Source organism: Aegilops tauschii, chromosome 7, assembly GCF_002575655.3.
Source record: "Aegilops tauschii subsp. strangulata cultivar AL8/78 chromosome 7, Aet v6.0, whole genome shotgun sequence".
In the NCBI taxonomy this organism is placed as follows: Eukaryota; Viridiplantae; Streptophyta; class Magnoliopsida; order Poales; family Poaceae; genus Aegilops; species Aegilops tauschii.
In genome coordinates, this window is record NC_053041.3 from 529,028,369 (window position 1) to 529,052,768 (window position 24,400).

Sequence of the window (24,400 nt, forward strand, 5' to 3'; positions counted from 1 at the left end):
TGCAAAAAAAATATGTGACATGACATGGCCTTCATCATCTTGTGCCTTTGATCTCTATCTTCAAAGCACGATCATGATTTCCATCGTCACTGGCTTGACGCCTTGATCTCTATCGTAGCATCATTGTCGTCTCGCCAACTATTGCTTCTACAACTATCACTAACGCATAGTGATAAAGTAAAGCAATTACATGGCGTTTGCATTTCATACAATAAAGCGACAACCATAAGGCTCCTGCCAGTTGCCGATAACTTTTACAAAACATGATCATCTCATACAATAACGTATATCACATCATGTCTTGACCATATCACATCACAACATGCCCTACAAAAACAAGTTAGACGTCCTCTACTTTGTTGGTGCAAGTTTTACGTGGCTGCTACGGGCTTCTAGTAAGAACCGTTCTTACCTACGCATCAAAACCACGACGGTGATTTATGAAGTTTGCTGTTTTAACCATCAACAAGGACCAACCACAGTCAAATTTGATTCAACTAAAGTTGGAGAAACAGACACCCGTCAGCAACCTTTATGCAAAACTAGTTGCATGTCTGTCGGTGGAACCGGTCTCATGAACATGGTCATGTAAGGTTGGTCCGGGCTGCTTCATCCAACAATACCGCCGAATCAAAGTAAGACGTTGGTGGTAAGAAGTATGACTATCACCGCCCACAACTCTTTGTGTTCTACTTGCGCATATCATCTATGCATAGACCTGGCTCTGATGCCACTGTTGGGAAACGTAGGATGCAATTTCAAAAAAAATCCTACGCTCACGCAAGATCTATCTAGGAGATACATAGCAACGAGAGGGGTAGAGTGTGTCCACGTACCCTCGTAGACCGAAAGCGGAAGCGTTTGACAACGCGGTTGATGTAGTCGAACTTCTTCTTGTTCCGACCGATCAAGCACCGAACATACGACACCTCCGAGTTCTGCACACGTTCAGCTCGATGACGTCCCTCGAACTCTTGATCCAGCAAAGTGTCAAACGAAAGTTTCGTCAGCACGACGGCGTGGTGACGGTGATGGTGAAGTGATCCGCGCAGGGCTTTGCCTAAGCTCTACGTGAATATGACCGGAGGCGTAAACTGTGGAGGGGGGCGCTGCACACGGCTAGGAATCAATGTTGTGTATTCTAGCGGTGCCCCCCCACATATATAAAGGTGGGAGAGGGACAGGGGCAGCAAGGGGCGCCCCAAGTAGGAGTAATCCTACTTGGGCGCCTCCCACAAGTCGGCCTCCCCCTTCCATAAGTGTCGGAGGGGGAAGGAAAGAGGGGGGGAGAAGGAAAGTGGGAGGCCGAATCCTCCCCTTTCCTTTCTCCCTTCCCCTCCTTCCTTCTCCTCATATTCGACCTATATGGGGGAGCACCAGCCCGCTAGGGGCTGGTCTGTCCCGCCCTTGGCCCAATAACGCCCATATCTTTGCTGGGGGGTGTCCGGAACCCCTTCCGGTGAGCCGATACATACCCGTACCATCGGAACACTTCCGGTGTCCGAATACTATCGTACTATATATGAATCTTTACCTCTCGACCATTTAGAGACTCCTCTTCATGTCTGTGATCTCATCCGGGACTACGAACAACATTCGGTCACCAAATCACATAACTCATATAATACAAAATTGTCATCGAACGTTAAGCGTGCGGACCCTACGGGTTCGAGAACTATGTAGACATGACCGAGACACTTCTTCAGAGAATCCGGACCCCTGTACGTCCACGGACGCGCTCGAGCACGCCCGCGGACACTGACCGGGCACTCCGTAAATTCAGGCCTCCACACCCGCGTATCTCATATTCCAAACCCTATATCCATACAAATTCATGAAACTAGTACATAGATCACGAAACGATCAAAATCGACAGGAAACAAACATATTAAACTCGTACAAAACGGGCATAACTCACATAATTATCACCCAAAAGATCACCAAACGGGAAAGTTGTTGGGAAACGTAGCATGCAATTTAAAAAAAATTCCTACGCTCACGCAAGATCTATCTAGGAGATGCATAGCAACGAGAGGGGGAGAGTGTGTCCACGTACCCTCATAGACCGAAAGCGAAAGCGTTTGACAACGCGGTTGACGAAGTCGAACTTCTTCTCGTCCCGACCGATCAAGCACCAAACGTACGGCACCTCCGAGTTCTGCACATGTTCAGCTCGATGACATCCCTCGAACTCTTGATCCAGCAAAGTGTCGAGGGAGAGTTCCGTCAGCACGACGGCGTGGTGATGGTGAAGTGATCCGCGCAGGGCTTTGCCTAAGCACTATGTGAGTATGACCGAAGCGTAAACTGTGGAGGGGGGCGCCACACACGGCTAGGAATCAATGTTGTGTATTCTAGCAGTGCTCCCACATATATATAGGTGGGAGAGGGAGAGGGGTAGCAAGGGGCGCCCCAAGTAAGAGTAATCCTACTTGGGCGCCTCCCACAAGTCGGCCTCCCCCCTTCCATAAGTGTCGGAGGGGGAAGGAAAGAGGGGGGGGGGGAGAAGGAAAGGGGGAGGCCGAATCCTCCCCTTTCCTTTCTCCCTTCCCCTCCTTCCTTCTCCTCATATTCAGACTATATGGGGGCGCACCAGCCCACTAGGGGCTGGTCTGTCCCGCCCTTGGCCCAATAAGGCCCATATCTTTGCTGGGGGGGGGGGGTGCCCGGAACCCCTTCCGGTGACCCGATACGTACCCGGTACCCTCAGAAAACTTCCGGTGTTTGAATACTATCGTCCTATATATGAATCTTTACCTCTCAACCATTTCAAGACTCCTCGTCATGTCCGTGATCTCATCCGGGACTCCGAACAACATTCGGTCACCAAATCACATAACTTATATAATACAAAATCGTCATCGAATGTTAAGCGTGCGGACCCTACGGGTTCGAGAACTATGTAGACATGCCCGAGACACTTCTCCGGTCAATAACCAACAACAGAACCTGGATGCTCATATTGGTTCCCACATATTCTACGAAGATCTTTATCGGTCGTACCGTAATGACAACATACGTAATTCCCTTTGTCATCGGTATGTTACTTGCCCGAGATTCGATCGTCGGTATCTTCATACCTAGTTCAATCTCGTTACCGGCAAGTCTCTTTACTTGTCCCATAATGCATCATCCCGCAACTAACTCATTAGTCACATTGCTTGTAAGGCTTATTATGATGTGCATTACCGAGAGGGCCCAGGGATACCTCTCCGATACTCGGAGTGACAAATCCTAATCTCGATCTATGCCAACCCAACAAACACCTTCGGAGATACCTATAGAGCATCTTTATAATCACCCAGTTACGTTGTGACGTTTGATAGCACACAAGGCATTCCTCCGGTATCCGGGAGTTGCATAATCTCATAGTCAAAGGAATATGTACATGACATGAAGAAAGCTATAGCAATAAAACTGAACGATCATTATGCTAAGTTAACGGATGGGTCTTGTCCATCACATCATTCTCCTAATGATGTGATCCCGTTCATCAAATGACAACACATGTCTATGGTTAGGAAACTTAACCATCTTTGATTAACGAGCTATTCTAGTAGAGGCTTACTAGGGACACGGTGTTTTGTCTATGTATCCACACATGTATCAAATTTCCTGTTAATACAATTCTAGCATGAATAATAAACATCTATCATGATATAAGGAAATATAAAACAACAACATTATTATTGCCTCTAGGGCATATTTCCTTCAAAACTCACATAGTTCAACGATCCGGCACATTGTAACTACATACTACAACTATATTATAAACAGGAGAGGGTGAGCTTCACCACTTCCTCGCTGGCCCTTCGCCGTTCTGGTCGCCGGAGCAGCTGTAGGAGTCCATGGTAGGAGGTGGGTCCATGCCGGAGCCATCGGACTCGTCATCGGAGGAGGAATTGGAGATGGCGATGTAGCCTTGCAAGCGCCGGATGACGCGGTCTTGCTTGTGCTTGAGCTTGGTCAACCTCGCCGTCTTTGCCGCTGATGTCGCTTGAAGCTACGTCGGTATTTCCCCAAAGAGGAAGGGATGATCCAGCACATCAGCGATAGGTATTTCCCTCAGATATGAAACCAAGGTTATCGAACCAGTAGGAGAACCAAGCAACACAACGTAAACAGCCCCTGCACACAAATAACAACCACACACAACCCGACGTGTTAAAGGGGTTGTCAATCCCTTTCGGGGTACGGCGCCAGAAACGGTGCATGGACGGGAGAAAATTGTAATAGATTAAATAAATAGATCGCAAATAAATAAAAGTGCAGCAAGATATTTTTGTATGTTGAGTTTAATAGATCTGAAAATAAAAGCAAGGAAAAAGTAGACCGTAAGCAAATATATGAGAAAGAAGACCCGGGGGCCGTAGGTTTCAGTAGTGGCTTCTCTCGAGAAATATAGCAAACGGTGGGTAAATAAATTACTGTTGGGCAATTGATAGAACCTCAAATAATTATGATGATATCCAGGCAATGATCAATACATAGGCATCACGTCCAAGATTAGTAGACCGACTCCTGCCTGCATTTACTAGTATTACTCCACACATCGACCACTATCCAGCATGCATCTAGTGTATTAAGTTCATGGAAAAACGGAGTAATGCAATAAGAACGATGACATGATGTAGACAAGATCCGTTTATCTATATAGCGGTTGATATAGATCTAGTATTTTTATCCTTAGTAGCAACGATACATACGTGTCAGTTCCCTTTCTGTCACTGGGATCAAGCACCGTAAGATCGAACCCACTACCGGGCACCTCTTCCCATTGCAAGATAAATAGATCAAGTTGGCCAAACAAAACCCAAATATCGGAGAAGAAATACTAGGCTATAAGAGATCATGCATATAAGAGATCAAAGAAACTCAAATAACTTTCATGGATATAAAAAGATATGACTAATCATAAACTCAAAGTTCATCAGATCCCAACAAACACACCGCAAAAAGAGTTACATCATATGGATCTCCAAGAGACCATTGTATTGAGAATTCAGCGAGAGAGAGAAAGCCATCTAGCTACTAACCACGGACCCAAAGGTCTACAAAGAACTACTCACGCATCATCGGAGAGGCACCAATGGAGGTGGTGAACCCCATCCGAGATGGTGTCTAGATTGGATCTGGTGGTTCTGGACTCTGCGATGGCTGGATGAATATTTTGTTGCTTGTTCTAGGGTTTCTGGAATATTGGGGTATTTATAGAGCAAAGAGGCGGTCCTGGGGGTACCCGAGGTGGGCACAACCCACCAGGGCGCGCCTGGGCCTCCTGGCGCGCCCTGGTGGGTTGTCCCCTCCTCGGTACTCCCCCTAGGTGCAACTAGGGCCCTACTTCTTCCTTCTGGTCCATAAAAAATCTCCATAAAGTTTCGTGGTATTTGGACTCCGTTTGATAAGGATTTTCTGCGATGTAAAAAAACATGAAAAAAAACAGCAACTGGCACTTGGCACTATGTCAACAGGTTTGTACCAAAAAATGATATAAAATGACTATAAAATGATTATAAAACATCCAAGATTGATAATAAAACAGCATGGAGCAATAAAAAATTATAGATACGTTGGAGACGTATCAGCATCCCCAAGCTTAACTCCTGCTCGTCCTCGAGTAGGTAAGTGATAAAAACACAATTTTTGATGTGGAGTGCTGTTCATCATGTCATATCATATCATATTCTTTTCTTTATAGCATGGACATTTGGACTTTTATGTGATTCAATGAAATAGTCTAGTTTTGACATAATAATTTAGATACTCAAGCATATAAACAAGAAACCATGTCTTTCAAAATATCAACGCTAAAATAAGTTATCCCTAGCCCATCATGCTCAAACATTGATCCATTCATGAAACACACTGGAATATGAACTACACCCAATACTTAAGTACGATCATATTGCCTCCTAGTTGGTGCTTTTATAAAATAAGATGGAGACTCAAATTTCAAAATAAAAATTGCATAAAGTAAAAGAAAGGCCCTTCGCAGAGGGAAGTAGGGATTTGTAGAGGTGCCAGAGCTCAAAGCGAAAAGCTTAGAGATAAAAACATTTTGGGAGGTGTATCCATCCCACCAACGAGAACGACTTAGAGTTCCCAACACTTTCCATGGTAGATATGCCATAGGCGGTTCCCAAACAAAAAATAAAGTTTATTCCTTTTTCCACCATACTTTCACTTCCATGGCTAACCGTATCCACGGGTGCCCTCCATACCAACACTTTCCAAGGAATTTATTATTTGACAATATAAAGTAAATTATTATTTTTTGCATTTCGGGACTGGGCATCCATAATACCTTTGCCTTACTCTCATGCAATGACAAGTGAATAAACACCAATCTTGAGAATAACACATCTAGCATGGAAAATATTAGCCACCCGTTACCGTTCCGCGAGCGAAACAAACACACAAAAGAGGAGTTTATTTTGAAAATTAGAGATGGCACATACAAATTTTCTTAGAACGGCAAAAGAATACCGCAAATAGGTAGATATAGTGGACTCATGTGGCAAAACTGGTTTAAAGAATTTTGGATGCACAAGTAGAGGTCATACTTGGTGCAAAATGAAGGCTAGCAAAAGATTGGGAAGTGACCAACCAAGAAACGAATAATCTCATAAGCAAGAATTAAGCATAATTAACACAAAATAATGCACCACAAGTAGGATATAATTTTCATCACATGATTATCGACTTTCGTGCATGCATAGGGAATCACAAACCTTAACACCAATATTCTGACTAGAGCACAATTACTCACCAACATAACTCACATATCACATCATCATATCTCAAAACTATTACTAAAAATCAAGTTTATATTGTCCAATGATCTTCATGACATTTTTTATTTCTTTATCCTTCTTGGATATCTATCACTTTGGGACTAATTTTCATGTGTTGCTTTTCATAAGCTCAAACAAATATAAGTGAAGATCATGAGCATAACAAATTTTCTTTCTCTCAAAATAATTTAAGTGAAGCAAGAGAGAATTTCTTCAAAATTTTTCTAATTCTCAAATAAATCTAAGTGAAGCAAGAGAGCATTTCTTCAAAAAATACTAAGCACACCGTGCTCAAAAAGATATAAGTGAAGCACTAGAGCAAGTCCATTGCTCATAAAAATTTAAGTGAAGCATAGAGAGCAATTCTAACAAGTCATGACATAATTTTGGCTCTCTCAAATAGGTGTGTCCAGCAAGGATTGATGACTTAGAACACAAAATAAAACAATCAAAGACTCATATCATACAAGACGCTCCAAGCAAAACACATATCATGTGATGAATAAAAATATAGTGTCTAGTAAAATACCGATGGTCGTTAGAAGAAAGAGGGGATGCCACTCGGGGGCATCCCCAAGCTTAGTTGGTTGCTCATTCTTGGATAATAGCTTGGGATGCTGGGGCATCCCCAAGCTTAGGATCTTCTATCCTTCTTTCATCCATCGTAAGATAACCCAAAACTTGAAAACTTCAATCACACAAAACTCAACAAAACCTCCGTGAGATCCGTTAGTGAAAGAAAGTAAACCGCTACTATAAGTGTTGTATCAAACCAATTCATATTTTGTTTTTGTATTATATCTACTGTATTCCAACTCTTCTATGGAAAAAATCATCAAAGGAAACCATAGAGCGATCAAAATAAGCACACACCACAAAGAAAACAGAATCTGTCAAAACAGAACAGTCTATAGCAATCTGACTTAAACAAAGCTTATGGAACTCCAAAAATTCTGAAAAAATAGTAAGACTTGAGCAATTTGTATATTAATCTTCTGCAAAAATAATCAGGGCAAAAGCTCTTTCTGATAAAAAATTAGAATTAATTCCGTGAGCACAAAGTTTCTGTCTTTTTCAGCAAGATCAAACAACTATCACCCAAGAAGATCCTATCGGTTCTACTTGTCACAAACACTAATTAAAACACAAAAAACACAATCATAACACTAGCATAATTTTGTTAGCACTCAAGAACAGAAAGCAAAAAGCAAAAATAAATTTTATTCATTGGGTTGCCTCCCAACAAGCGCTATAGTTTTATGCCCTTAGCTGGGCATAAAGCAAGGATCTAAGTTTTGTCATCTTTGGTTCGAGATCCATAAGATGCCCTCATGATTGATTCATAAGGTGGTTTAATTCTAGTTCTAGGAAAGTGTTCCATACCCTTCCTCAAGGGAAATTGGAACTTAATATTGCCTTCTTTCATATCAATCACGACACCGGTAGTGCATAAAAACGGTCTACCAAGAATAATTGGACAAGACGGATTGCAATCAATATCAAGAACAATAAAATCTATGGGCACATAAATCCTATTTGCAAGAATAAGAACATCATTAATTCTTCCCATAGGCTTTTTAATAGTAGAATCCGCCAAGTGCAAATTCAAAGAACATTCTTCAAGATTAGTAAGACCAAGCACATCACATAAAGATTTCGGAATTGTAGAAACACTAGCAACCAAGTCACACAAAGCAAAACACTCATAATTTTTAATCTTGACTTTGATAGTAGGTTCCCATTCATCATGCAATTTTCTAGGAATTGAAACTTCTAATTCCAATTTTTCTTCAAGAGCTTTCATCATAGCATCAACTATATGTTTAGTAAAAGCTTTATTTTGTTCATAAGCATGGGGTGAATTTATCATGGATTGCAACAAAGAAATACAATCAATCAAAGAGCAACTATCCTAATTAAAGTCTTTGTAATCCAAAAGAGTGGGCACATCACTAGCTAAAGTTTTGACCTCTTCAAACCCACTTTCATCAATTTTCTTAATAAGATTTTCACCCTCCGAAATATTGGGACGCCTTCTACCTAAAGTTGACTCTTCTCCAGTCCCTTCTTCATCATTCTTAACTTTACTAAACAAGGAATCAATAGAAGAAACACCAATCTTTTTAAGATCTTCATCATCTTTGCAAGAATAATCACTAGAAAAAGCTTTCTCTAAAAATTCTCTTCTAGCTCTAAGCATAGCAGTTCTTTTCTTACTTTCATCCATAGAAACGTAGAGAGCTTTAATTGATTCATCTCATTTAGGCACAAAAAATTTCATGTTGAGATTTTCCACATCATGAGCAATTCTATCAACACTTCTAGACAAATCATCAATCTTACTCAACTTTTCTTCTATGGAAGTGTTGAAAACTTTTTGTGTGTTAATAAATTATTGAATATTATTCTCAAGATCAGAGGTATCCTTCTTATTATTATAAGATTGATTTAAATAGGAATTACCATAATTATTAGAGGAATTACCAGGAAAAGGCCTAGGATTAAAATTACCTCTATAAGCATTGTTGTTGAAATTATTTCTAGAGATAAAATTCACATCAATGGCAACACTATTTTGCTCAATCAAAGTAGAAAAAGGCATGTCATTAAAATCAATAGGAGCACTTTTACTAGCAACCAATTTCATAAGAGCATCAACTTTATCACTCAAAGAAGAAATTTCTTCAACCGAATTAACTTTTTTACTAGTAGGAGCTCTTTCGGTATGCCATTGTGAATAATTTGCCATGATATTATCAAGCAATTTGGCGGCTTCACCCAAAGTAATTTCCATAAAAGTTCCACCCGCGGCAGAATCTAAAAGATTACGAGAAACAAAATTCAACCCCGCATAAATATTTTGTATGATCATCCAAAGATTTAACCCATGAGTTGGGCAATTCCTTAGCATCATTTTCATCCTTTCCCAAGATTGTGCAACATGCTCATGTTCAGGTTGCTTGAAATTCATGATCTGGGTTCTAAGGGAAATAATTTTTGCGGGAGGAAAATACTTAGTGATAAAAGCATCTTTGCACTTATTCCAAGAATCGATACTATTACGAGGCAAAGAAGAGAACCAAATTTTTGCAGAATCACGCAAGGAGAACGGAAATAATTTCATCTTGACCACATCATTGTCCACATCTTTTTTCTTTTGCATATCGCATAATTCGACAAAGGTATTAAGATGGGACGTGGCATCCTCATTAGGAGTACCCGAAAATTGGTCGTTCATAACAAGATTCAGCAAAGTAGTATTAATATCACAAGTCTACGCACTAGTGGCGGGAGGAGCAAGCGGAGTGCCAATAAAATCATTGTTGTTGGTGCTTGAGAAATCGCATAACTTGGTGTTCTCTTGAGTCATGATGACCACACAACAAGATTGCACTAAAAACAGATCCAGCAAGAAAACGGTGAACGAAAAAGAGAGGCGAATAAAACGACAAATTTTTGTGAAGTGGGGGAGAGGAAAACAAGAGGCAAATGGCAAATAATGTAAATTGCGAGGAGATGAGATTTGTGATTAGGAACCTGGTTATGATGAAGATCCTCCCCGGCAACGGCGCCAGAAATTCCTTTCGATGTCGCTTGAAGCTACGTTGGTATTTCCCCAAAGAGGAAGGGATGATCCAGCACAGCGGCGGTAGGTATTTCCCTCAGATATGAAACCAAGGTTATCGAACCAGTAGGAGAACCAAGCAACACAACGTAAACAGCCCCTGCACACAAATAACAACCACTCGCAACCCGACGTGTTAAAGGGGTTGTCAATCCCTTTCGGGGTACGGCGCCAGAAACGGTGCATGGACGGGAGAAAATTGTAATAGATTAAATAAATAGATCGCAAATGAATAAAAGTGCAGCAAGATATTTTTGTATTTTGGGTTTAATAGATCTGAAAATAAAAGCAAGGAAAAAGTAGATCGCAAGCAAATATATGAGAAAGAAGATCCGGGGCCCGTAGGTTTTACTAGTGGCTTCTCTCGAGAAAGATAGCAAACGGTGGGTAAATAAATTACTGTTGGGCAATTGATAGAACCTCAAATAATTATGACGATATCCAGGCAATGATCAATACATAGGCATCACGTCCAAGATTAGTAGACCGACTCCTGCCTGCATCTACTAGTATTACTCCACACATCGACCGCTATCCAGTATGCATCTAGTGTATTAAGTTCATGGAAAAACGGAGTAATGCAATAAGAACGATGACATGATGTAGACAAGATCCGTTTATCTATATGGCAGTAGATATATATCTCGTCTTTTTATCCTTAGTAGCAACAATACATACGTGTCGGTTCCCGTTCTGTCACTGGGATCAAGCACCGTAAGATCGAACCCACTACCGGGCACCTCTTCCCATTGCAAGATAAATAGATCAAGTTGGACAAACAAAACCCAAATATCGGTGAAGAAATACGAGGCTATAAGAGATCAAACAAACTCAAATAACTTTCATGGATATAAAAAGATATGACTGATCATAAACTCAAAGTTCATCAGATCCCAACAAACACACCGCAAAAAGAGTTACATCATATGGATCTCCAAGAGACCATTGTATTGAGAATTTAGCAAGAGAGAGAAATCCATCTAGCTACTAACTACGGTCCCGATGGTCTACAAAGAACTACTCACGCATCATCGGAGAGGCACCAATGGAGGTGGCGAACCCCATCCGAGATGGTGTCTAGATTGGATATGGTGGTTCTGGACTCTGCGGTGGCTGGATGAATATTTCGTCGCTTGTTCTAGGGTTTCTGGAATATTGGGGGTATTTATAGAACAAACAGGCGGTCCGGGGGCCACCTGAGGTGGGCACAACCCACCAAGGCGCGGCTGGGCCTCCTGGCGCGCCCTGGTGGGTTATTCACTCCTCGGGACTTCCCCCAGGTGCAACCAGGGCCCAACTTCTTCCTTCTGGTCCATAAAAAATCTCCATAAAGTTTCGTGGCATTTGGACTCTGTTTGATAAGGATTTTCTGCGATGTAAAAAAACATGGAAAAAACAGCAACTAACACTTGGCACTATGTCAATAGGTTAGTACAAAAAATGATATAAAATGACTATAAAATGATTATAAAACATCCAAGATTGATAATAAAACAACATGGAACAATAAAAAAATTATAGATACGTTTGAGACGTATCAGCCGTCTCCTGCTCGGATTACTCAATGTCGAGCCAGAACTGCTTGGCGTTGATCCTCCGGAGACGTCGGGCCTTCGTATCCGCCTCAGTCAGTGATCGGCGGCACACCCACTTGAGGAGATGGTCCTCCTCGCCGGGCACCCGGCGGCGGGACGGACTGCGTAGATGCGTCGTTGTTTGTGTGCAGTTGTTGTTTACATAGTGTTGCTTGGTTCTCCTACTGGATAGGTAACCTTGGTTTCATAACTAAGGGAAATGCTTACCTTTTTTGTGCTGCATCATCCCTTCCTCTTCGGGGAAATACCAACGCAGATACAAGCAATTACTACGTGACGCCCGCAAGCCCCCGCGTCTATTTCATGTAGCAGCTTTTTGTCCTCCTCTTTGATGACACATCGCTAGAAGACTCCCACTTAGGTGCGCTTGTAGAGCTCGCCGTTGATGATGGTATAAGCTTTGGAGCAACATATGATGTGGCGGGCTTTTGTTTTATCTTGCAATTGCTCGCCTTTAGTCATGTAGGCTAGTAATGGTTAGGGCCAATCTGGGGTGATGATCGCTAGCACGACCTCGTCCTAGATGGTTCCAGTTGGTGTGTCGTTGTTCCGGGCTCCAGTTTCGCGTGAGGTGGAGCTCGGTGTGACCTCTTTGGGGTCTTGAATCTTGTTTGAGGGCTTGGGTAATATTTCCAAGGAGGTCTCATATGGCACGGGCTCTTTTGATGATCCAACTCATGCCAAGTTGTCGGCTGCGATGTTTTCTCTTCTCTTGATGTGATGTAGTTCAAGCCCATTGAATTTTCCATCGAGGTCCTAAATGGCAGCGTAGGGGCCGCCATTTCGGGGTCCTTTGTGTCGAGTATCTCCATGACCTTTTGAACCACGAAGTCGGAGTCGCCCCGGCAGATGAGGCGACGAATTCCCATGGAGTTGCAATTTAGAGCCCTGAAGGAGGGATTCATATTCTGCCACATTGTTGGAGTCTCGAAAATGGAGTTGTAGGACATAGTTCATCTTGTTGCCTCTGGGGGAGTCGAGGACCACTCCGGCCCCAAGTCCTTGCACCGTCAATGACCTATCGAAGTACATTGTCCAATACTCAAGGTCGACCTTCTTGGGGAACTGCTGGGCCTCTGTCCATTACACAATGAAGTCGGCGATGTCCTGTGACTTGACTACCATATGTGGCTTGTAGGAGAGATCGAATGGCCGGAGCTCGATTGCCCACTTCACCATGCAACCTGTGCCGTCCTTGTTGTTGATGATGTCAGAAAATGGTGCGTGGCTGACCACCGTTATTGGGTTTGCTTGAAAATAATGCTGCAGTTTTCTTGCGGCCATAAATACCTCGTAGGTGATCTTTTAGTAGTGTGGGCACCTTGTCTTGTAGGTGTGAGCACTTTGCTAACATAGTACACCGGGTGCTATACTCGTTGTACTTTTCCGGCCTCCCCCCGTTACAAGGCAATGACCACGCTGACCACCTGGGTGGTCGCATCAATATAGAGTAGCATTAGTACTGATTGGGCTGGGGATGTGAGTAGTGGATTTGACTGTAGTAGTCTCTTGAGGTCTGCGAATGCTTCTTTAGCTTCATTGTTCTAGTGGAACTTGTCGCCCTTTTTGAAGAGACAGTACATGGGTAGGGCTTTCTCTCCTAGTCATGAGATGAATCTGCTCAGGCGGCCACACATGCATCTTGCAAGCTTCTACACCTCGCGTACCATACCGGAGGGCTCGAGGTTTACTAGGGCTTCAATTTTTTCCGGGTTTGCTTTGATTCCCTGCTAAGATATAACGGACCCTAGGAGCTGTCCAGCGGGGACCCCAAAGACGCACTTTTTGGGCTTTAACTTCATGCTGAAGTTGTGGAGATTGTCGAAGGTCTGCTGGAGGTCACCGAGAAGGCCAGAGCCCTGTTTGGAATTGACGGCGATGTCGTCGATGTATACCTGTGCGCTAACTCCGGTTTGCTTGTTGAAGCACTTCTATATTTTCCGCTGGTACATTTCTCCTGCATTCTTGAGATATAAAGGCATGGTGACGTAGCAGAAAGTTCCATACGATGTGATGAAGGAGGTCATCTCTTTGTCAGACTCCTTCACCCGTTTCTAGTGGTACCTAGAGTACGCGTCCAGAAAGCACAAGCGCTCGCACCCTGCTATGGAGTCGATTATCTGATCGATCCTAGGTAGCGGGAATGGGTCTTTGGTGCATGCTTTGTTGATGTCGGTGTAGTCCACGCACATGTGTTGTGTGTTGTTTTTATTCAATATACCATTACTGGGTTTGCTAACCACTCCGGGTGCGCGACCTCCCTTATAAATTTGGCTGCAAGTAGACACACTATTTCTTCCCCTATTGCCATTCTCTTCTTTGTGGCAAAGTGGCGAAGGGCCTGTTTTACTGGCCTCGCGTCCTTGCGGACATTTAAGTAGTGTTCGGCCCTATCGGCTAGCACACCTGGTATGTCGGCGGGTTTCTAGGCGAATATGTCCCAGTTAGCTCGGAGGAAGGCAAGGAGCTCTGCCTCTTGGCTCTTTGAGAGGTCTCAACCGATTGTTGTCGTCTTGCTGGGGTCCTCCAGGTGTACTTGAAATTTCTTCATTTGTTTGGCTTGCTGGATACGGGCCTTGGCCTTGGTTTTTGTGGGAGCTCGGCCTCTATTGGTCCTATCCGCTTTCTTATCTTAGCGAGCTCTACGGAAGCCAAAGCAGCCTCGGCGATCTCTATGTTGGCTTCCTCTGCTTCGTAGGCCTTTTCTGAGCTCCAATGTATGGTAATTGTGCCGTTTGGGCCTGGCGTCTTCAGCTATAAATAGGCGTAGGATGGGCTGCCATGAACTTTACGTATGTGGACCTGCACAGGATCACATGGTAGTCGCTATGAAAGGGGGCGACCTCAAACTGAATTGCCTCGCTTTGGAAGTTGCGTTCGTCTCCGAAGATGACCTCGAGCTCGATCCGCCCCAGTGGGAGGACTGGACGGCCGGTACCACCCCATGAAAACCCATGTCCCGACCTCCGTAGACAGGACAGTGAGATCTTCATATTTTCTAGGGTGTTGGTGAAGATAATGTTGAGGCCGTTGCCTCCACCCACCAGGAAACGTGAGAGGCGTCAACTCCCCCACGACTGGATCTAATACCAGGGCATGATTTCCTGTATGGACGATGTTACTCGGGCGATCCCCGATGTTGAATGTCACCGTCTCCTGGGACCATGCAAGGTGCTCGCTCGTGGCGCTTTCTGCCATGTAGATTGCAGGTCACGCGAGCTTCTGATTTCGTCGTGCATCCGTCGTTGTGATAATCATATTCAAAGACGCCTCGCAAGTGGGCTGACGACTTTGCGGAGCCCGTGCAGTGCTCCATTTGCGTTCCCACATGATGTGTTTAGGGCTGGGGCAGATTTCTGTGTCCTTCCCTTGCTCATCGTACATGTGATGGACAAGGTGTGGGGGCAAGAAGTGGAAGAGTCGCCCTGAACCGTCGACGGCCAGCTTAAAAGATCCAAACATGAAGGTCTGCCCCGGCAAGAACTCGCCGGCTTCCTTTGATTCTTCGCACCGGGTTAGGTCTCCGATCAACGTCGCTCGTGCCTGGAGCACCAACTGACGGGGAAAAAATACCGCCAGATCACTCAGTAGGGTTCATCACGAGGTCGGAAGTACAGGGATGGAGTCTGCACACACAATTTACCGAAGTTCGGGCCTCTGAAGAGTAATACCTTATTTCCTGCTTCTTGTTATTCATGCTGAGGGGATACCTTGTGCAGAGGATTACTATGGTGTATGGGATAACTGCCGAGGGTTTAGATCTAAGACTGGATGATAATGAGGACCCTATACCTCCCTTTATATAAGTAGTGGAGGTCTAGGGTTTAAATGGAGACAGATGTGATCTACGTCGCCGCCGCGCTCTAGTCTTGGAGGGCACGAAGGCCGTCTTCACCTTCTAGGGCTCCCTTCTTGTCTTAGGCCTAATGGGCCCTGTGCAGCTGATGATCCTGGGCTCCCTTATGTTGGGTACCCCGGGTACAGAACCCTGTCAACACGTTTCTCATGTTTTTATATGAAATCTCACGAATATACCTATTTAAAGTTTCCAAACTATTGTGACTACGTCTCTCTGATGGCGATGGCTTGGTTAATGGTTTATTTGGATGACTGTTAATACACACGATCTTATCTAGCTCTCCTCCCCTATTGGACATGTGTGTTTGATCATCTCTACAAAGCGGGAGGCCACTAAACTATAATTTGTCCAAATCTTCCAACTTGTCACGTTGGTGCTTACTAATGAGTTAATTAATTTCAGGAATCAGTAAAGTATGCGAGTTGGTATCCTGATTCATAAAATAAATAGTGGATGGAAAATTAATCCAAAAACCTAGTTAATGGATCTTCTACTCTTTATCGATTTAGGTCCAAATATTCAAGATTGTTCCTAATTACATTTGGCAATGAAGTAGGTGTTGGAGATACCCATGTCCATGGATATAAAAAGTGGGATCATCAGCATAATCCCCATCCATCTGATAATTATGCAATTATTTTATCATGCGCAAGATGGAATAAATCGTGTTTACATCCGTGAGGTTTAAACGTTTGGTGATATTAAGGTTTCTATTGTCTATTGTATGCCTCAATTTTACTTAATAAGCATGATCATGAAATAATCTATAGGTTATGTTGATTACATATGAAACATTTTATCTTTCAGATGGGAAAGGGGTGGGATGGGCAGTGGTTAAGTAAATTCACTCTTTTTAACGTGCATGGTCAGTTTGATAATCCTCCATGGGACAATTTTTTGTTTCACTTTTTGACTCTCCTTTTTTTAACCTACACTCTCACTTTTTTAACCTAGAATATTTTTAATGTGTATGGTCAATGAGATGGTCCTCCATGGTTAAATAAATTCACTCTTTTTAACTTTGACTCTCACTTTCCCTACTGTGATTGCAAATCCCTTGGCTAAACCTACTTTGGACCATATCCCTTGGGTGGCTTCCACTAGTAGGAGCATCCCTAAAGGATGGTATTTGTTTAAAAATTCAGTGAATTAGAATGGACTATTTATTTTTTCCTTTGATGGTCCACTAAATGAGATGGATGTGACGGGATTCACTATGGTGTAAGCATGACACACATGCAAACTATGCTTGGATGTATGTATTATCTAGAGAGAAAAGTGCACCTTACTAGTATTGTTGAGGAAACCGTTAACCGGTAGCTGCTCGGTTAGCTTGTGAATAGGAAATTAGTACAGTACTCGGCAAGTTAATCGGCCATTTAATCGATTAATCGGCCGATTTATCAGTTTATCGGCTACTCGGTGACCCTACGAGTAGGGATTAATCGGCAAGTTAACTGGTTAATTGGTCGAATTCTAGAGTAGCCAGCACGAATCATAATTGTATGGTTACTGTGGTAATTCTAATCGACTCTATGAACCAAACAAGTGGCTATAACTAAAATAGTTCCCCACAAAAATAAAAATAAAACTCTAGCTAAATATGCGAATGTGTTTGTTTAGTGGGGTCATATTGTAACGATTATTAAGGTGGTCCCCTAATCAGTAACAACAATAATGCATTGTGAAATATGCACTATTCCGAGAATTTATGTGTCCCAAATGGAAAATAACTCACATAATAGGGAAATCTAGTTACATGCTACAAATCTTGCATTCATGCGGTTGAATGCAATTGGATAAGGCAAATAGTGTACGACAATGACACCGACAATAGTACGATGCTATAGGCATCCTTACCTACTAGCTATAAACTTGAATTTGAGTTTGAATCCCAATCGATGAAATCCCATAATTATAGAGTTAGTCTTTCTAAACATGTAAAAATAATCAACATTACAAACTTCTAAAACCACAAGAAACTAGCTTTAGACAATATTTATGATACAAACCATAAAACCACAAGAAACTAGCTTTAGATAATATATAACAATGAAGAGCCGCAGAAAACTTCGTCTCAATTCATAATCATATGATCCAAATCCGAATTCAGAGGGGGATTCTGCAAGACATAGGATGTTTCCCAAGTTAGCCAGTTTCAAAACATGTAGTTTGTTCAACATTAATAAAAATTGAAGAGCCTACATCTAGCTACTACAACTTACTAGGCCAGCAACATGGATAAATGACTATTTGTATTAACCATACTGACTCATGTAACATACATATGAAAGCACTTTAGTTGTGCAAAAGAATGATAATCCACTCATAAATGAAGTTCACAAATGTCTAGTACATGCATATTAAAATATCAACCAATTGCACACACTCATACATGTGATACTTTGTTATCTTTGTACCATAGTAGTTGTGAAGTTAAAAATGAAATAAGGAAAAAAATGCTAGCATCAAGTTGCACTAGTGTCAATTGTGTAAATTAACCTAGATATAAGTATATCAAGAATTTTAAAAGTACACTTTACACCCTACATCCGCAAACTTTGGGAGCGCATTAATGATACATTCCCCTTCCAATATGTTTTCTCTTATTTAAACCAAGGAACTACTTATGCAAGATCACTTAGGCCAATGCTGAGTTTTGTGCGGTGTTTTCCCCCTCTAGGTCACTCAATATTTTTAATGCGAAAGGAAGCATCACCCTTCGCACTTCTAACTTAGTCCCTCTCTCCTTGCTCCGTAGGCATGGAACAATATGGGTAGTGAAGGGAGCAAATGAGAAGAACAATATAGTTGCTCATTTGCCATGAAAGTAAGAACAACCAAGTACATCTCGATATGGGCCCCCACATGCTCATCCCGTCGTAAAACAATGCATCATGCTAATTGACTTAGAATTCAAAAATGATTAACTACCGGTAGAGGGGGTGGCTTTAATTCACCATAATTGACGAAGTTGAATTGGAACCAAGAACCTAGAAATTTATTTAAAAAAATTGCCTGCGTCTAACAAGTTGAGCTGGAAGTTAGGCCATCAGTTTACCGTTACCCTCACATATGAAGTCACTATTTTTCTTTACTATGGATCCAACACAAGATTTTATAGTGTTAGCTGAGACTAAAAATAATAGAGAGTTCTAAATGCTCCAAAATGATAGCTTAAAAGAGAACAATGGACACTTTTATATGATATTTGCATTATGTTTAAAAGAAATTAGGATGTACCTGTACCATGGCGGTTTTATCTTTTAGAGAATTACGATGATGACTTCTCAAATGCGCCACAAACATATAAACGCCCATACTGGCCAAGATTTGCCAAGGTTGTGTTGGGGTCGATGCGAGAGGGAAAGTGAATTACCTATAAAAGGGGAAAGACATTTAGCTAATCTAATATAAAATGGTAGGACCATCATGATGCAGTTCAAGTGTTTGACATACCTTCTGGAAGCGAGTAACGCCCCATGGATTGTCTAGTTGTGTAGGCTCTCCAGTAATGATTAAACGACCAATGGGATCTGAAAGAACTTGAAGCTACAAAAAAACATGAATTAATAAATGTCTATAAGCAAACTCACTATACTACTCCATATTTTACAACAAGCATGAGAAAAATGTATGGAAAATGAATAATTGATGAGTAATTAAGCCACCAATGCATAACTACACCCCTATTGTGCATTTATTTAATTTCTATACCTCTTCACGTAGAAGGCCAGGAACTAATGCATATACCTGATACTGATATTTCTGCAACAAAATATAGTTATTATGTTACAAAATGCCCATACAATACACACTTCCAATATTTTTTGCTCAACTTATGCCACCTAAACATCCACAACTTCTAGTATCTATCTGAGATCTAGAAATGGTTTCAGATAATGTAAGAAATTCATTGGCATAATTGAGAGCACAGAATGAGAACTATAGCTTAACATGTGGTGCTTACAGATATCAGAACATTTATCTTCACCCAATCAGCTCGAGATCCCATATCGATGATTGTTGAGTTACTTCTGCAAATAGCAATCATTTTTAGCCAACCGCATCCACATAAAATGAAAGAATAAAGAGAGAGAAAGAATATGAGATTATTCAAAAACTAATCCTATTGGTGGAATAGTTCTATGTGTTTTCCGTCTGACTTTTTGGTATGCCATGCTTCAGCGAGGGTGTATGCCGTATTTTCGATGACCCACTTTTCTATTTATTCAGTAGGTTGGAATAATAACTAATTCATAATAAATTATGAGAAACAAAAATACTAAAATTTCATAAGGTACACTAGAAAATATGTACCAAAACAACTTTTCACTTATAAAGAAATGATATATTTTAATCTAATATACACTAGAAAAATGGTATAAAAAACTTTGTGTTCAGAGAAGTTATGATTTCTTGAAATTATAGTTGAATATGTTTATTTTTAATAGTATTCCTACATTAATAGAGATAGATAGCTAAAATTATTATTATTATTATTATTATTATTATTATTATCATTTACATGTATTCTTATTCTTTTCTTGAGTATTTATCAAGTAATGAAATGATGTGAAGAGGAATGTAGCAAAAAAGCTAACTTTTCATGTGACTAAAAAGTGCATAAATGGAACTTACTTGTAAATAAACAAGGCTAGTAATGAAAACATAAATGTGAAAATGTTATTTTCAATGGTTTATGGAGATATTTAAAAGAAGAGCTTTACTGTATATTATCAACTCTGTGTTGTAAGTCTTTATCATCTTCGATGGTTGACACCGTTTTCCTCTTCAGTGAAACTACAAAATTCCAATTGAAAATATATAATAACATAAATGAGGGTAATCAATAAATTCAAGAAAAGATACCAATCCTTTAGGAGTTTCATCTTTCTCCAAGTAAAGTATCCCCTTTAAATTAGAAACTCACCATTTCGTGGCGATCTCTGAGAATGACATCTTTGCATTGCAAGAGTTGCAGACTCCCTTTGAACTCTTCCAAGCACACTTTTCACACTCATCTGTAAAATAAATTTATAGTTTGCATTCAGGATCTTGGTGCCACATTTAAAAGTGCATGTCTTTTGTATTTAAGATGTATACATTATCATCCTATCAACACTATGTTCAATATATTTCATGATTTCAAATGCAAACTTAATTTTCAATTAATTTGAATCATTTTTTGTTAAATTATCTACCAACTGAGTCATATTTACTTTATTTCCTTATGTAATAGCATATGTTATGCTTGTAATGCCGCACCTCTGTTCCCGAAGCATTTTGCTTTGTCGAGGTAGATGGAATGACCTTGAACCTACATGTGTCATTGTTTTCCATCTCATATTTAAGGAGTACCTACAGGGGAACAATAAATGTATCTCAAATGGAGGTCAATTAAAAGAATAGTCAACTATTCTTGATGCTCTCATAATATAATTAAAAATATATTCTACTTCAATTTACCTAACCATGAGACACCACTTCCTTTTATAGGATGCTCATGATCCAGTCCACATATTACTACCACATACTCCCTCTATAATCTAATATAAGACCATTTAGATCACTAAAGTAGTAATCTAAACACTCTTATATTAGTTTATGGAGGGAGTATATATCTAAATTATTTAGCATAAAATTATGCTAATTTCATTATATTGGTTGTAAAGACTAGACTACAAGCCATAAAGCCATATTGACAACTTTGTGAAACTTAAGAAAAGTTGAATTTATTTTAGTTGGTAAAGGCTCATTTTACAAGACATATAGAATATTTTAACTAAGTTTTGTATTCCTCTGATTAGCTTGGGACCCATCAGGTCATCAACCATTGCAGGAATGAACCACAAGAAGACCACAACTAAAAAAATATATAGAAGGGCGGGCGGAATATAAGAAGCACCTTCTTGTAGAAGTTATGAAAGGACCATGAAACATTTGTGCATGTCCTACAAAAAGATGATTGTCAAAAGACATAAAACCAAGAAGGAAAATAAGATCATATGCCAATTTAGTCAAGTTCATGTCATTGAACAATTTAATACGAGGTTCATAAATGAAAATTCCATCAAAATTCTTCGAGGAGAAGTGGAATTCGTACTTTGGTGGTTTAAAAGACTCTCCCACTTGGCGCCACTTTCTGCTTAATGTTACCTGTTGGTGCAAATGGTTAGTAATTAAGCATGTGATGGACATTGGATAAATATTGCAAAAAAGTATTATAATTAAATATAGAGAATCACATTGTCTAATACATACAAAAATGTATTGTATATCACATTTAATTTGGTGGGTTGAAGAGTACTAACTTGTATCCCTTTCTGAGGGAAAGTGAGCATGTCATCATTTTTCTAAAAGAAACCCAATTTGCGAGTGGTGCACTAATCTATGTATGGGTGTAAAATGTTGATGGAAATATTTTGGTTAGCTATCTTTTCCATCTTCTTAATTTGGAATTCTCTTGAAGAACATTTTGGGTACAAAATTCAATGTTAACTTAGTTTTTTCAACAACTTGTAAGTTATTATGGTTTCCCCACCGATTGTTAGCATCAAGAGTAGGGTCTTACCACAATCTCAATCATTTTACTAAAATATAAAAAAAATTCCAAGGAGGTCCATTAAATAATGAATGAATATTTTATTTATGGCAAGATACAGAACTTGGTCCAAAAAATGAACCATACATGAAAAAGATTATAGATAAAAAGAGTTATAATATCATTACGGTACATGTGAGTATGAATTTACCTCTCTTAACCTTTTTTTGGTAGAATTTGATTCCTTTCAAATAAGTAAAATACTTGTAGAAACCCAAACGATGTTATGATAGTTTAACAATGGTCACAAATATGGTAGTTGGACTAATTAACATACAACACAAAAAAAATAATAATGAACAAATCTATATTTGTTGGTTGTTTTGCATAATTATGAAAATGAAAAGGGACAGAATGTCACCAAAATGGTGGTTCGTTGTTTATAGGATATATTCAGTTGCTTGGGATATAAGATGTGTCCAATTGAGATGTGCTAATGTACAAAAACATATCTAGATATAAATACATAGGGTGAAAGGGAATCAAATTCATAACTCCTGTTATATAGAGGGATGTAAACATCAGAGAATGATCACCTGTTTATACCCACCCAATTTCTTCACCTTTTTCCACAACCTACACAAATATAGTCAATATCAAGTTAGTAGGTTCAATATGCTCATAGAACCTTGTATCATTAAGAAAATCAAAATTATGTAGTACTTACTTAAGGTAATTCAACCCTTCACCATAGAACTTTGGGGGCCTGAATTCCATTGAATTATCCTTGTGGAATCGTTCAAGTTCGTTCATGAAATTATCCTGCTCTTCCTCAGTACCAGAGTCCTCATCACTATGGGCGTTGTCAAACATCAGCGAATGGCTTGAGATCTTTAACAACGAACTTTCCTCCTCATCTTTCCTAACCGGTGCAGGTTGAAGATGATTTTGATCATTCATATCCTCTAATGAGATACCATTTCCACTCTCCCCTCCCCCCTCCACATCTAGTACTTTGGTGTTTCCTAGAATCTGTACGCGATCAATCAAACATACGGACTCACCCAATCCGTTCCTGCCCTTAATGGATTTCCCCTCTTCTATGCCCACACTATCATCCACGGGAAGATCCGTGGTTTGTTCCACCTTACGTTCTACCTGTATGAAAGGCGCATCATCGCCTTCAACTTGTGACATAGTTTTGTTTAGATCCATGAAATCCCAAACCTTTCACTCGAATAGCTTAGATCTAATACATCAACACCCAAAAACCTTCCTTTTGATCTGAAATCACAACTCATGTGTTAACCAGAAGACATGTTATTCTACTGAAACTAGGAATATACCAAAATATGGGTGCTAAGATCTCAACCTGAGAAGATTGTCCTTGATACTTGGTATGCTGAGGTCGAAGATGATGTCGTGAGGCGGCGCGGTGTAGTGGGAAAACCTAGTGGGAAATTTTAGACATATATATATATAGAGGGCGTGACTCTGAACAGAATCGGGGTTGGTAGAACCACCCATTTGGGTTTCTTTCTTTTTTAAGTCTTCTGAATTGTGATATGCAAATAATAAATTTTACCTTTAATACCCCCATAATCTATATAAGTGCTTGCCAATAGGTTATTGCTATTTTTAGATAGATGCCCCAGGGGTTTTTTATTTTGGTATCATGAGCTAAGAGACATATTATTTGCCTGTGTCCTAGCTAAGGGGCCTCTCACCACGTTGACACCTGGCTTGGTGGGCCGGGCTGAGGACCCTTGTCGATTTTGTCATGGGCTACTTCGGGCAGCCCATGACATATACAAGGAAGATTCAGAAGACATGGCGCACATGACAAGATGTTGGATTCGTGGAGGAATCGACCTTGTCGTATGTAGCCGACTAGGATTTTGTACCCTAGGCCCCCCTATATCCTATATAAACCGATGGGACAAGCTAGTAGACATAAATTTACCTATACTTTATACACAATCC

At 40.6% G+C, this 24,400-nt stretch overlaps 1 protein-coding gene across 1 annotated transcript; it reads right to left on the reverse strand.

Moving 5' to 3' along the window:
• Positions 1-19,122: 19,122 nt before the first annotated feature.
• On the reverse strand, positions 19,123-23,377 carry LOC109745471 (AT-rich interactive domain-containing protein 5-like). The gene is made up of 10 exons (XM_045231526.1): positions 23,145-23,377; positions 23,014-23,053; positions 21,980-22,032; positions 21,782-21,827; positions 21,142-21,193; positions 20,604-20,676; positions 19,844-19,910; positions 19,591-19,641; positions 19,333-19,425; positions 19,123-19,252 (listed from the first exon to the last, which is right to left on the reverse strand). The coding sequence occupies exons 1-10, from the start codon at positions 23,375-23,377 to the stop codon at positions 19,148-19,150; spliced, it is 813 nt and encodes a 270-aa protein (XP_045087461.1). The 3' UTR covers positions 19,123-19,147.
• Positions 23,378-24,400: the final 1,023 nt, after the last annotated feature.

Coding starts and splice junctions, on each gene's coding strand:
- LOC109745471 (XM_045231526.1), bottom strand. CDS start 23,377: ATGAATGATCAAAATCATCTTCAACCTGCACCGGTTAGGAAAGATGAG. Junction 20,677..21,141: donor AAAATGCTTCGGGAACAGAG/GTGCGGCATTAC, acceptor GGAATTTTGTAG/TTTCACTGAAGAGGAAAACG. Junction 19,642..19,843: donor AGATAAATGTTCTGATATCT/GTAAGCACCACA, acceptor ATTTTGTTGCAG/AAATATCAGTATCAGGTATA.